Source organism: Cynocephalus volans, chromosome 15, assembly GCF_027409185.1.
Source record: "Cynocephalus volans isolate mCynVol1 chromosome 15, mCynVol1.pri, whole genome shotgun sequence".
Lineage (NCBI taxonomy): Eukaryota > Metazoa > Chordata > Mammalia > Dermoptera > Cynocephalidae > Cynocephalus > Cynocephalus volans.
The window spans coordinates 67,150,579-67,163,105 of NC_084474.1; the positions used below are offsets into that span (position 1 = coordinate 67,150,579).

At 32.6% G+C, this 12,527-nt stretch overlaps 1 protein-coding gene across 3 annotated transcripts in view; it reads right to left on the reverse strand.

Annotated features, from left to right (window-relative positions):
* CSMD3 (CUB and Sushi multiple domains 3) overlaps positions 1 to 12,527 on the reverse strand; it is a 1,171,099-nt gene that overhangs the window by 379,603 nt on the left and 778,969 nt on the right. For all 3 annotated transcript variants that reach the window (XM_063079089.1, XM_063079088.1, XM_063079087.1), the window contains 2 exons: positions 9,472 to 9,687; positions 7,480 to 7,668 (listed from right to left, as the gene is read on the reverse strand). In XM_063079089.1, coding sequence (XP_062935159.1) covers positions 7,480 to 7,668; positions 9,472 to 9,687 — 405 coding nt within the window. The remainder of the gene's footprint in view (positions 1 to 7,479; positions 7,669 to 9,471; positions 9,688 to 12,527) is intronic.

The window sequence follows — 12,527 nt, forward strand, 5'->3', positions numbered from 1 at the left end:
CTGGCTTGATGAAGTAAAGCTGCTATATTGGGGAAGCTCACATGTTAAGGAACTGTGGATCGAGCTGGGCAAAGAACTGAAGCAAATAACTCAACTCCACAAGTACAAGGAACTGATTGTTTCCAATATAACCATGTGAGTTTGGAAGAGGACTCTGAACCTCAGGTTTGAACTCAGCCCTGGTCACTACCTTTATTGCAGCCTGCGAGACACTAAAAAGAGGACCCAGCTAAACCATGTACAGACTCCCAACCCACAGAAACCATGAGAAAGTAAACGTGTTGTTTAAAGCCCCTAAGTTTGTGGTAATCTGGTATTCATCAATAAAAAGCTAACATAACTAGTAACAATATTAAAGATAACTTAGATGAGGGAGAGCTGGAAAGCGAAAGTCCAGCTATAGAAAGGAAGTAGTAATACAGTGAGATTACGCATGTAATTGCTAAAGAATGAACATTAGTCTAAAAGAGCCAGTTTCAAGCTTTTTATCAAGTTATATAATTAGTTACTTTACAAAATGGGATAATATCCTCTTGGTTGGTTTAAAAAAAGGAATATGCAAAGAGATACATACACACACACACAAGGGTACTTCAAAAATTTCATAGAAAGATCTGTATTATGTTTTAGTTCTATTTTTCCACACCTTTGTTTGTGTGTGTGTGTGTGTATGCACACGTGTATGGTTTGTACAACGCCTAGCATACATTATTGTTATTATGCCATTATGTTAATTTTATGAGAACCAATGAGAGCTGGGCAAGGATAATGGTAGTAAGAATGAAAATGGTGATAATTGTGGACAATAGTTTTAGGTGGTAAGTCACAGCAATGACTCCAATAGGGATATATATAGAGAGAGAGGAAGGGAGGGAGGGAGGGAGAGAGAGAGAGAGAGGAAGGAGTGAAAGATGACACAATTCTAGCTTGGATGATTGGATGAGACTATGCCATAAATGAAATGAAGAGTGCAGAAAGAAGAGCTGATTTGGCTGAGGAAATAATGAGCTCTGTTTTGGGACTATGAAGTCCATGTGCCTGTGGAAGGTCCATATGGAGAGTTTCAGTATACAGCTAGAAATGCAGACTTGGTACTCAAAAGAGATCTCGTTGTATGGATAGACTTGGAGATGTTTGAGAATTCTGCTAACCATGAACCACATTAGTATTCACACACACACACACACACACACACACACACACACACACACACACACACACACACACCCGAAATACTCCACACACATAGCCAAATACTCTTTCTGTTAAAACATGAGAAATTCTCTTAGTAATAAATAAATCAGGTATTTAATAAACAGAGTCCAAGATGAATAAGTAGAGAATGGGAGAAGGAACTTTCTTCGTTTGTTAAAGGATAAATAGCTAGTAAATTCCTAAATACGCCTGGGACATTTAAATTGAGTCAGCTAGGTAAGTGTGTTGCAGTGGTCAGGAAACTATGGTCCTAGGGCCACATCCACTATGTTTTTTGCTTTTGTAAATAAAGTTTTATTGGTACATAGCCATACCCTTTTATTTATGTATTGGGTATTGGTGCTTCCATAATACAATGGCAAAGTTCAGTAGTTGTAACTGAAACCATGTGGCCTGAAGAGCCCTAAATATTTGCTATGGGGCACTTTACAGAAAAAGTTTGCTTACACCTGGTCTACTGCATAAAAAATGGTAGTCTTCCAATTTCAAAATGGTACACCAGTAAATAAGGTAATCCTGGAATGTTACCTGGAACACACTGCACAACACTTGTCTAGTAATTACAAGACTTGGTTTCTGGCACAATCTTTCACTCATTTCTTGTAACTTTTTTGTGCCTGCATTTTCTCAACTGTCAAATAGAAATAACACCTTGTCTGCTTACTTCATAAGTTCGTGAGCAAGCAACTCTTTAAAAAACTTATAAAGCAGTAAACAAATATAAGGTAATATTATATATTTTTATATTGGTAAATTATTAAATCAATGAACCTCATCATCATAATGCAAGAAAAAATATAAGTATACATTTGTGTATGTAATTTATCACAGCACTTTCCTGTCTAATTTTTTCTTTTATCTTCACAAGAAACATTTGGGCTGATTAGAACTCATACTGGCATTATCCTTTCCAGAAAAGAGAAGCACAGAAAATTAAGACATTTGCTTAAAATCATCCAGTGAATTAATGGTAGAATCCAGGAGCAATTCAAGTCTCTTAATTCCAAATTTGCTTTCTACAGGGCCATATATCTGCAATGCTGAACAACCTGATATATCAGTCATATTTGATATACATGTATGAGTATCTGATTATATAATTTTAGTACAGAGAGTTTAGAGTCCGAGATGAAATGAACAGAATTTATTTAAAGATGTATTTCCTCTTCAAATGGATTTTATTCTTTCATTTTTGAATGTTTAATTTTTTTTAAGTTTAGAATAGTTTCAGATTTACAGAGGAATTCAATGATAGTACAGAGAGTTCCTATATACATTGCACACACAATTTTCCCTATTATTAACATTTATTCTTAAACTAAAAAATAAATAATGATCATCACATATCATCTAAAAGGTCAAAAACTGAGAAAAATATGCAGAGTTATAATTTTTCTCAATTGACTCATAATTAAAGCAAGATGTTACTTGTCCAAGTTCAGATAAAAAAATCAATAATACAATAAATTAGAAACAGAAGTAGGTGTGTTAAATGGGGGTTATAAGTATGAATGAATTAATATCTTTAAAGTGACTTCAAAATGTGTGGGCTTCTTAAAATGTGTGGAGTCCTGCCTAAAGACAAATCATTACTAATATTTAACTTGCTAATCTACTTTCCAAAACAACATGTTCGTTCATTAGCTCCTTATTTATTTGCAACATGGCCTGGCTTGGTTCCTGGTATATCTGGATGCTGAGTGAAGACTTGCAAGATTTCCCTGATTTAAAAAGATGGTAATGGAAATGCCACTGTGTTTTGTAATGTGAACTTTAGAAAAGGAAGTCAAGTACTTATTTTTTGATGAAAAACAGGACAGTGTTTGATATTTTAAAAGTAGTCAGCTTACATGTTCTTTTTTTAAAAAAAGTTTTGGACATTTGGTTGCCACTTGAAAAGGTGATAAGATATTCATTTCCTTAGAAGCATGATTCTCCAGGAAAATCACTTAAATATAAACTATCTTTACTGAAATATCATTTCCCCTGTTATTTTTATCTTTTCCAAAGTGTGAAGTATAATTACAGATATGTAGCTACGTATTTTAAGGGGTAAAATTTTCACCGTGATCACTAACCATTAAATGAGATTTCATGTATCAAGTACTTCTTAGCTGCTGAAAGAACACACACACAAAATACCAACAAAAACAAACACTTTTTCATCTCTCTTTTTCTTCCTCTGTCTCCATTACTATTTCCTGCTGGTTGGTGAAAAGTCACTCCTTACAGCTGTCGGTCTCCATGACACTTAGCAGAACTGGGTATATGGTGGTGGAGAGAGTTGGAGGCACAAAGAAAAAGGACTAATGTTTGTTGAGTGAATGTCATATGTTGAGCAGTTCATGAAGTGATTTACATGTCTTTTATTGCTTAGAGCTATAAGCTATCTTGCAATATGGATGTGATTATCCACATTTAACATTTGAGAAAATTTGGTGGGAAAGAGATTTAGACCACTTGCCAAAGGTCTCAAAACTTAGGAAGGACTGGAGTACAGACATGAACTTTGTGCATTCAATGGAGGTCACTGCTTGGGGAGAATAATACCTACCTCTGGGTGGTTGTTATGCTCTTGGTATCTATCAAGATTCTTCTCCTACCTCTACACATGTCCCTGCTCTGAAGTAACACCAGATAAATGGGCCTTGGTCAAAGAAGTTTTCCTCTGATTAAAATGGCAAGCATAAGGAGTTCCCTGAAGCCAAGTATAAACTATAATGAAGGCCATACATATTTCCTCCCAACTTTATCAGAGTCTCCAGTCAGAGACCGCAGTGTGCTCTTGTGGATCGAGCACAGGACTTGGACTCAAAACATCGTGATAGTCATGGTTTTGCCTCTAAGCTTGTGTGAAACCTTGAGTTTTTTATAGACTTCATCTCTTCACTGATAAAACAGTTCTGCTAAATCTACTTTCACAGCACTGGTGAGTTTTTGGAAGAAGATAGTACATGATAAAATCCTTCATATATGTAAAAGACCATATTATGGTATTATTATATTTTAATATTTTGCTAAAATATTACCTTAAAACATAAATGTAGAGGTTGTACAGGAAATTACTTAAAGGAAAATGTTATTTATTAGTAATCTAACATCCAGGTTTAACACAAATTTCACCAGATTTTAACAAAAGAAACTGCAAGACACCAATCTACCTATAGATTAAATATAGAACCAAATTAAGCATGCTTACACAAAAAGAAAGTTTCCAAAATTAGCTTTATCACTTGCCTTATTATTGTCCAAAGGGTCAGGTACCTTATATATCCAATGTATACATAAATCATTTTAGTAAATGTTAGTTTTGTACTTGACATGAAATTTAAAACCTCATCTGTGGTTTGTTCTGGGAATGTATCCATCATTTGCAACCTTGTGTCAGGGAAAGACTTTATATTCCAAATGACTGAAATGGAAACAAACTTTTGGAATGCAACCTACTGATAATTTGGCCATTATCTGTAATATAAGCTTTTTATAAGGTTTGCAATGTTGAGGACCAAACAATGGTTTTTAAGCAAGTATGGGATAGAGAGTTGGTGTTAGATACACATGAAGTGAAAATTAGAAAGAATTTAAGAAGAAATAAAAACAGTCCAAATAAAGTAGCATTGCTAAAATTGGGCATCTCATATGAATAGTTACAAATATTGTGCATTATGTGAATAAAGATTGAACTTTGAAAAGATAACAAAATAAGAAATATATACATATGCATATGAGGAACCAGAAATAGAAAAAGTAACACATTTGTTTTAAAACGTAGCCAAAGTAGTGAAGAAAAGTTCAAAGAAAATTGCAGAAGTAAAATTTCTAAAATACGTTCTATTTAAAGAAATATTTCTCCCCATTTTTTATCTTAAATGTGTACTTACAGTGCAGTTTACTAAGCTCAGTAGACTTAATTGTAAATTTCAATAAGCTTACAAGCAAGCACAGCTAATTTGAAAATGGGGGAAAATTCTCATGGCAATAATTTTGCTTTCTGAATTTGCCCACCAGGTGACTTTTTTTCATCTTTCCCATTACAGATTTAGGCACAAATAAACCCACTCTCAAAGAAATACTTTAATAAAACAAAACTAACTTGAAGTTACTTTTTTTGCAATTTCACATTTTCATAAGTCCATTTATTAGATCTATTGTAAATAGATTTATTAGATCTATGGTAAATTTAAAATAAACCTTAAAAATGTATATGTAAACGATTTTTTCTCAACCTATATAGCAGCCTAGTATGTATCTGGTTACTTACAGAGAAAATATTAATTCTATATGACTTCCAGTCACCTTTCCGTAGATGCTAGTGGGAAAAAGTTGGGGGTTGAGATGAGACAGATCTCTATACAAATCATAGTCCTACAATTTAACAAGCTTGGAAGCTATTTAACATGTCTAAGGCTCAGGTTCTTCTAATAAAAAATGAGGGAAATAATAGTATCAGAATTATAGTGAGAATTACATGAAATAACTACATATGAAAGAGCTTAGCAGATCCCTATAATGTTAAGGTTTTATAAAATGGAATTTCTGCATTCTATAATTGGCTTTATAAACTAGATTGATGGGTTAGAGAGAGAGCCGATCATACCCAATACAATGAGTTAAAATAACATCTAAATTCTGAATGCTTCCTATATTCCAGAGATTGTGCAAGGTGTCTGATTTACATGGCTAATCTCTTTTAATCCTCATAGCTAACTCATAACAATGAGTTAGGTACTACAGCTTTAACTATGTTAGAGATAAAAAAAAAAAAAAAAAAAAAAAAAAAAAAACCAGTTTAGAAAAGTGAATTGGCCCAATATTAAATGATCGGGCACTTTGTGACATCACTTGGACTTTTATTCTCAGGGTTCTTATTAACTGGCCTTTGAAAATAGTCATACATAACACAAATGGAAATGAAGATAATTCAGGAAAGAATGAGAATTTCAAATCTGGCAGCAGGAGGGAAAAATAAAAACAAAAAGAAAACCAAACCACCCAGAAGGACCGTACCCTATGTAGCTTCCTAGAAAAGATGTTCTGAGAGTGTTCTTATCACCTCCCAACTTCAAGCCTCTGTGGTTGATTGTGCCATTTCTATAAAAATCTGTGACTTTAAAAAGAATGTTCCTCTGTATATCAGCTCATCTTTTACATAACCCTATGGAATATTAAAAACAATCTCATCAATATAAAAAACTGAAGACCCACATTAACTTGGAAGATCATGTTTTGGTGGCTTGATTTGGGGCTCCACAGGAATTCCTATGTTCTATATATTGGACAACATACTGAAAAAGGCAAAGAGGGTATTCTCTTCTTTATTTTTATTTTTGTCTGTGTGGCATTTTGTATCCAGAGAAAAAGACAGAGGCTTGAACCACAGATCAAAACACTTCCAGTTTGCCTGATTTTGTAGCATATTATAACTTACACAGATCTGTGACACACAGTAAAATTTATAATTAAATCAAAATTAAATACTTGTGAGAATTTTCAATAGTTTTATGAAATAATTATAAAATAATCTTTTGCATCTTGTTCTAACATAAAAATAAGTACTGATAACCATTAAATGGCTGAGTCTAAATAATTTCTTGCTTCCATATTTTCTAATTTAAACAGAAAATAACTTAGTCCTAATGAAATAGCCCCTCATTTTTTCTACTAGGTTTTTTTTTTCCCCTTTATCAGTCAAAACATTCATTTCCAAAGGTTGATGTCATGGCTTCACAATTTCAATACTTAAATTATTGCTATTCTTTACTTCACAACATGGAATAAATAACCACCTTAATTTATCTATCATATACTGAGTCAATAAATGCTTTTATAGCCCTTAAATTAATTACCTATTCCTCATTTGACACATTTTCCCTTGTAATCATTTTCTATGCTTCTAATCATTTTTAGGCATGCTAATTTTAAGTTAAAAAATATTGTCAAAACTTCAGTCAGAATATCAGAATATACTATCAATAGGATACAAGAATTCTATCTAACTCTATCTAGCCTATCTATCTATTTCTCTATCTAATTCATTCCTTAGTACCCTCATCTGAAAACACCTTTAGAATCATGGTTGCTGAATGGAGAAGTAGGGAAGTAAATTGAGGTACACCAGATTGCCAAATTGAAAAAAAATTGAAATAACTAATATGAAATAAATGAAGAAGTTCAACAGATTATAAAAAACTAAGGGTGTGTAACCATGCAACTCCATGGACAGTGACTACACATACAAGCAAATGAAAGCAGCTGACCACGTACCCACACACCTTGGCAGAGGTGCACTCCACATTCGTCGGCCACCACCAAGACAGATGATCTCTGAGGTTCCTTCCAATCGATAACCCGACGAGCACGAGAAGGTCAGAGTGTCACCAACCCCAAAGCTGAACCCAATTCGGTTACCATATTGAGGAATTCCAGGATCTTCACAGGGTTCAAGGTTATATTCTGTAAATTGGGGAGAGGAGGGAATCCTCCTCAGAGGGGGGGAGGACAAAGAAAATGATAGTGGTCACTTTTAAAGGTATGTTCCTATTGTTTGCAAATTAGATATTTTTAGGGCCTAGTCAAATATTTAAACAATGACTATATGTATAACTAGGGGCATATGCTGATGGAACACATAATTTTCTTTTTTTGTGAAAGATCTAATAACTTAATGAATATTTTTATGTGTGAAATTCAATATAGATGAGAAAATGTCACCTTGTGAGTGATAAATTTAAAATGTAGCTATCTTGTATTCTTTTTTCTGCACTAGAAACATTTCCATTTCATAGATTTTTGATTTACAATAATGGCATAATAGATGCATAGTTTCAAACACAAAATAACATTTGGAATGAAATAATTTGCGCTTTTGAAATGTATCTTACATAATGGTTTTAATTTAAATTACAATGGCTCTTGTGTCTCTAGTGAAAAAAGGATTCAATTAATCCATATTCTGAAAAACACATGAGTTGAGATGCAAGGGTTTATGTAAAACTGAAGTGCCTACACTGAAAATTATTATATTAGAGATTTATACAGGAACTTTTCCCCAGGCAATGAATGAACATTATAATAATGAACAACTAAACAGTCTTTAGGGTATAAGAGAGTAGGGTTGATTAAGCAACATCATGATTTATATACAGTCCTAAGAAGAAGTAGCTTATCTAAAAATCCCAATAAAGCACAAGAGGGATGGTTTTATGTTGATTAGCTAATATTTCATTGTTTCAAAAATTTATTTGGACATATTTTTAACATTCTAGGTTAAAATTGATAATGCCCATTTACTATTCATTATAGAATATCATTTTTGCAGCCAAGTATTAGAATCCAAATACTAAAATAATACTTTAAGAACAAGGTTAGCATTTGTATCATTTATATATGTACACGTATATATATATATATATGTATATATGCATATGACAATTTTAATGTTAGCAAATTGGCATAAGATTTACTTATTAGTTTGTCTCTGTGTTAAGAAACAGCTATTTGTTTGACTATTTCATTCAACTAGAAAGTAGGACTCTAAATGGTAGGAGTAGTTTTTATTCTCTTTGGTCCATCTGTAAATAAGGGCATTCTAGAAGAAAAGTGTAGTTATGTTAGTTTGTTTCTATATCATCTAATTTCAAAAGAATAAATTGTTTATCTTAGGCTTGCCTTGTTAACTATGCTTTTTCCATGACACATAAAACTTGAATATCACTGATTTAATTCACGTTTTATTTTTTAGTCTAATTGAAATTTTAAAACATATACTTAAACTTTCATTTTAAGTTCACTAGGCATTTTAGCTAGTTTTTCCTTCTGTTAGAATTCCGCAGAAGTGTAAGTTACAGAAATGTAGTTATTGTTCTAGTAGATTTTTAGTGAACTAATTTACTTTTTGTTTTTGTTTATAAAGGTTAGCTTTAATTTACTTATTTTTAAATTTTTAAAATTTATTTTAATATTTACTTGTATATATTTTGGGAGTACAGTGTGTTGTTTCAATCCATGCATATACTGCACACTGATTCACTTAGGGTAGACAGCATAGTTTTGTATTCATTAATCTTCAAGGTATTTCAAACTTTCTTTAAATCTTATTGACAGATATTTCTTTGTTTTCTTCTTATTTTTTTATTTTTCTTCTTTTCTGCTATTTTCCCCTCTCTGTTTTGCCTTTAATTATGCTCATACTTTTAAAAACCTAATTTTTTTTTTAAGTTACTAAAGGAGCTCTTTTTGTTTCTATGTTTTTCTCACCAGAGAATGTAATGTTGAATCCTTCATATGATATTGAAAAATCTGAAATGAAGCGCAACTGAGCCCTAAAATTTCCATAGAGACCAGCATTGATTGTTGAAGGAAGTTCTGAACCAGTCAGACGTGCCAGTGGCTGAGTAAAACTACCGTTCTCTGTGATCAGCAAGTAGTCGTGATGGTCTTCCAAATGGAAAGTGTGGAAGTTGAATTGCACACCTATCAGGAAAAATAAGAAAATTAGACTTACAAGGTACCTCAGTAAAACACAGAGAGTTACTGTCAAACCAACTAAATCCAAGACTTTTCCTTAAAATTGATTTTTCTGAAAATAAACTGCACTGCTAAAAATAATTCAAGTGTATATTACAATATTATACTTCTTTTGTTCCTGTTTTTTTCTTCAGCTTCCTTGTAAGAGAAATAATGAGTCAGGTCTTGGAAACTGCTTGAAAATAAAATTTAAAAATGAATGCCTAAAAAAAAAACCATCTGAGTTTTCTGAAAATTTCAAGGAAAATACATAACTGTTGTTTGCAATATAGGGACAGCTTCCTGGCAAACATTTTACATGCTTCCTCCATTTCCTTTTCCAATTCCCTCAAACAACATAAAAACGGTAATTAATGATATAGTACCCAATTTCCAAAAAATGCATGTCTATTTTAGAAGAGAAAAATAAAGAAGTTTCGGGAGGTACTATTTGTTTAATAAATATAATAACACTTCATTTAATTATTTTTCACATATTTCCACCTGTGCATATATTATACTGAAAAATGCACATGTAAGTGTTCAGCTCATTGAATTTTCCTATACTGAACACTTGCAAAAGCACCCAAATCAATAGACAGAACATTACCTACACCCAGAGCCTTGTTCATTTAACTTTTCTGTCACTTCAGTTTGCCAAAGGTAAACCACTCACTCTACTTCCAATAGCACAGACTAGTTTTGCTTCTTTATATAAATGTTGGTGTAGTTTACATAATGGAATTATACGATATGTACTCTTTCAGGTCTTCTTTTTCTCAACATCAGGTGTGTAAGATTCATCTACGTTATTGCAGATAGTTGTGAATTTTTTATTTTAGGTGATGTATGGTATCACATTCCATTTTGTGAATATACTAAATTCATTTATCTGTTCAATTGTTGATGGTCATTTACATAGTTTGCATTCTATCACGGATATGGACAGTGTTGCTGTCAGCATTCACATATGTGTTTTGATGAATGCATGTGCTTATTTCTGTTGGGTAAATATCTAGGAATAGAATTCCTGGGTCCTGGGATAATAATATGTGTTCTGCTCTAACAGATACTGGTTTACAAGGTGGTTATGCTGATTTACATTTCTATAGTCAAATATGGTTGCTCTGAATCTTCACCCATACTTGAAAATTTGGGGGGTTTTCCTTCACTTCATCCTGGTCAATATGTAGTGGTCTCATGTTAGTTTTGAATGACATTGTCTAGAAAACACATAAAAGACTTACAATTGTACACATGTACACACACCACACACAAATACACACAACATACTGTCTGTAAGGTAGTGTGAGAAATAAAGGATGGCTCTCATAAGCATCCCTCTGAAGTACTGTTTTTCTTTCTGTTTTTTTTTTTTTTACTTGACCTAAAAATATCACCAAAATCTTTACTAAAGAAATCCAAAACCTCAGAGTAAGGTAAGTAACATGTTGTTTATTTACATTTTAGTTCCAAATGCTGGAAATTCCTGGAGCAAAGCTATGAAAAAACTAGTCAGACAATAGGGCAGTAGATGGAGAAATAATGAGAAAAAAAATTTATGTATGCAATTTTTATTTTTTAAGAAAAATGTGCTTCTTCTCATATACACTGAATTAAACTGTGAGAAAATTTAAAATTCCATTAAATAGTGGTGCTAAAAAAAGATTACAGTCAAGTAGTGCTTACCTTTCTGAGCCTCACTTTCCCCGTATGTAAAATGCAGTTCTAATAGGGTTGTCTTGCAGTTTAATTAAGATAACATAGGGGAATGACTTGGCACAATGCTGGCACAGAAGTTCTCAGCAACTGTTAGTTATCATTATTGTTCAATCCTCCAAAATGAGACCTAATATTTTTTATGTAAATTAACCCTGGCAAGCCTCTTTATAAAAGGAAGCTGCTATTTATCAAATTATAGATTAAATGATAAAATCTTCTTTCACGATTGCAAAACAACTTAAGACCTTCAAAGTTTTGCTAACGATCAATTAATCCAAATAAGAAAATGTTACTGAGAGCTTATTATATTCTAGGCATTGTGGAATATAAAGAGTTAGAAGATTGTAAATAACTCATGGTTTGTCTGAGGGAAAAGATACATAAATCAAAATTCCGAATCTTCTGCTAAATTCTATACAACTAGTTAATATAAGTCAATATAGAAGCATGAAAATAGAGGGAATTAATTTGTCAAAGGAGTCAGTGACCTTCAACAGTGAGAAATTCATGGAGGAGTAACCCTGGAATAAACATTTCAGGAAGGGGACGGCAGTCAATTCTAACAGTGAGATGAGAAAATGTCAGTGGCTTCGACATCATAGTGCCTCTTTCTTATCTCATAAGAATGATAATCCAAGGTGCCTATTAAGGCAATTTATGTTATACATATATATTAAAAGACTTAGACTTAAAATCAAAATAGCACTGATATCTAGATTTTTAGCTACAGTTATGCCACTAACTACAACTACGTCCTTGAGAATGTCATTAGACTCTTGTTTGTGTGTTTGTTTTTTATTATTATTCCCAATCTGTAAATTTACAGGCTTGGACTATGTTTTATTGAAGATCAGCCCAACTCTAAAAGTCTAAACTTTTTTAATGTAAATTATTTTTTCCTTGAAGTCTCTAGTAGACTACATGCAATTAGCATGCTGGTTTCTGTAATGTTTAAGGAAAATCTCTTATGGTGTCATGGTAAACAAGGAATAAGGCAGGCTGAATGATTGTAGTTAACTGAATTTGAAACTGTAGATCAATTGTATGCATTCAGACACCTTGACTTAATGTTAAGTGATGAAGAG